Below are 2,617 nucleotides of genomic sequence, written 5' to 3' on the forward strand. Positions count from 1 at the left end.
ACACATAAGAGCTGAAAAATGAGGCACATGCTTAGATGTATTGGGAATGAGATGGGACTGTAACATTGTCACAACAGTACACAAATACTGCGAGTGACTTATAGAGTAATGGTCCCCATCTGTTGTGACCTCAGGTGAGACCAGGAGGCCTGTGTTTTAGCAAACCCTGGGCAATGGAATGAAGGGCTCCTAAGATTCCATGACACGCCCAGCTTCTAATTCTGTTATTGCAAGAGCAGACCATTACCTGGGGCACTGCCCACTATCTCCCACACTCTTGTCAGAGTCTGAGATGCAGACAGCACCTTCAGTTCTCAGCTCAAGCATTGCAAACCTTGTTTTTGCAGTTCAGGACCCTAAAGTGCTGTGAGGAGGGATCAGGTTTTTCTCAACAGTAAGTTAAGAATTTGAGTTACTGACATCCCCTGGTCCTGATTAAAACTATTTGATTTCCAGTTTTTAACCCATCATGTGTTTGGGTTTCTTTTCCCCAGTCCCTGGCTCTCCCTGTGGTGCCCCAAATGTCAGTATGGTGGGATCCTGCAGGACGTGTTCCAGGAAGACGACAGAGATGAACTTTCCAAATACCATCGAGAATTCCTACTACCAGCAGGAAGAGACCAAACTGAATATCAGAGCCAGCAAAAATAGACTTCTTATGAGCCAGGTGGCCTACTTCCTGAACTACCAGCTGAAGACATACAGTAAGTTCTATATGTTGACCACCATGAAAGTGATGAATGATGTCCTGTCTTGTCTCGAGAAACTAACCGTTCTCTTCATCAAAATTAGTTTCATCCTTCCCATACTTGTAGAAAATAGCAATGGGTATGTTAACATTTAGTTAAAGATGGAAGACAGTGGCAAAAGTATTTAGCAACTTTTCCACGTCTTCAGTAATGTGGGTGTGGGACTGGGGTTACAATCCCAGCTATTGACTTCTCACACAGGCACAGAACCGTCTGTTTTGCTCAGCAAAAGGCTAAATCATGTTTACAGGAATCCTCTCTGTACCACCTAAGATCCTGCAGACAAGTAGTATCTAGACTGTTGGCCTAAATGTCTGATGCTACTGAACTTCCATTCGGTTCTGGTTTCTGCTAAGGCCCAGTAGGCAAAGCTGTGTTCTGGGGGCACTGGGGGAAACACGGTGATAGCACACAGTACCCACTGTGAGGAGCTGGAAGGGGACCCTGTTCCTAATAGAACCTTTGGTATCCGTAAGTGACACCATCAAGAGCAGGGAGTACCCTGGTACTGGTGCCTCAACTCCCCAATTAGCTGGCATCCCTTGTGGGCACCACCACGCCTGGCTAATTTTTGTATATTTAGTAGAGGCGCAATTTCACCATGTTGGCCAGGCTGGTCTTGAGCTCCTGAGATCAAGTGATCTCCTGCTTAAGCCTCCTAAGGTGCTGGGATTCCAGGCATGAGCCACCATGCCTGCTCCACAGATTCTTTTTTCAGTAAAGGTTGTTAGAATTCATCCCTTGGTCCAGGCTCCTATATGAATTTCTCTAACAATTGATTGGCAATGATATATGATTAGATAAATCAGTATTGCAGCAACCCTTCTGGAAAGTAGGGCAATTTTTGAGGATTTTGGGAAAAAGTTTTAATTTTTTGCACTGACTTAGGTCAGAGGATGTGATTAAGATCTACCGGATGAGGAAGATTTTGCCCCATAGTTCTGAAAAGCAGGCTCACATACTTCTAGGGCGACTTAATCTACGGACCATTAGAACGTTCCCATCAGAATACCACATTCTTACACTGAGAATATTTTACGTCCTTGTGCTATGATCGAACACTGATTTGGTCTTGTGTGAAGTGTGATTTTCTTAATGTGACCTCCTCTTCTGAATTTGTTTATAGACGATCGAAAAGATCATGATGAAGAACAGAAATGCAGAGACAACAAAAATAAACTTCTTATGAGTCAAGTGGCCTACTACCTGGGCTGCCGGCTGAAGACGGAAGGTAAGTTCTATAGGTTCACTGTCACGAAAGTGCTGAACAATGTCCTGTCTCCTTTCTGAGAAATGATACACTCTCTTCTTCAAACTTAATTTCATCCTTCCCATACTTCTAGGAATATTGCAATGGGTATTTTAGCATTTTGTTAAAGATGGAAGACAGAGGCCAAAGTGTTTAGCAACTTTTGCACGTCTGCAGTAAGGCGGGTGTGGGACTAGTGTTAATATCCCAGCAAATGATCCCGACACAAGCACAGAACCACCTGTATTTCTCAGCAAGAGGCTAAATCATGTTTGCAGGAATCCTCTCTGTACCATATAAGATCCTGCAGAATTTATAAGCAAGATAAAGGTAGAAGTGTTTATTTCCAGGTTTCAAGGTGACTGAGTAGCTAAGACAAGTTGACTTTAAGGACATCAAGAGAGGAGGTAAGAAGAGTAAAAGCGGGAAAACAACATCTTCAAATCATAGGCAAGGCTGTCGGTGACATCGCTAAGTCCCGATTAAACCAATTTGACATCACCATTTTCTAACCCATCATGTGTTTGGGTTTCTTCTCCCCAGTCCCTGGCTATCTGTGTTCTGCCCCAAACTTCAGCATGGTGGCATCTGGCAGGCCTCCTTCCAGAAAAAACACAGA

General features: G+C 43.8%; 1 protein-coding gene across 1 annotated transcript in view; it reads left to right on the top strand.

The window, feature by feature from the left end:
* Positions 1-2,617, top strand: part of LOC108298841 — a 16,888-nt gene that overhangs the window by 2,673 nt on the left and 11,598 nt on the right. The window contains exons 2-3 of the mRNA XM_017521395.2: positions 495-704; positions 1,876-1,980. Of these exons, the coding sequence (XP_017376884.2) occupies positions 495-704; positions 1,876-1,980 (315 nt within the window). The remainder of the gene's footprint in view (positions 1-494; positions 705-1,875; positions 1,981-2,617) is intronic.

The sequence above is a fragment of the Cebus imitator genome, unplaced genomic scaffold, assembly GCF_001604975.1.
Source record: "Cebus imitator isolate Cc_AM_T3 unplaced genomic scaffold, Cebus_imitator-1.0 Scaffold1130, whole genome shotgun sequence".
NCBI lineage: Eukaryota > Metazoa > Chordata > Mammalia > Primates > Cebidae > Cebus > Cebus imitator.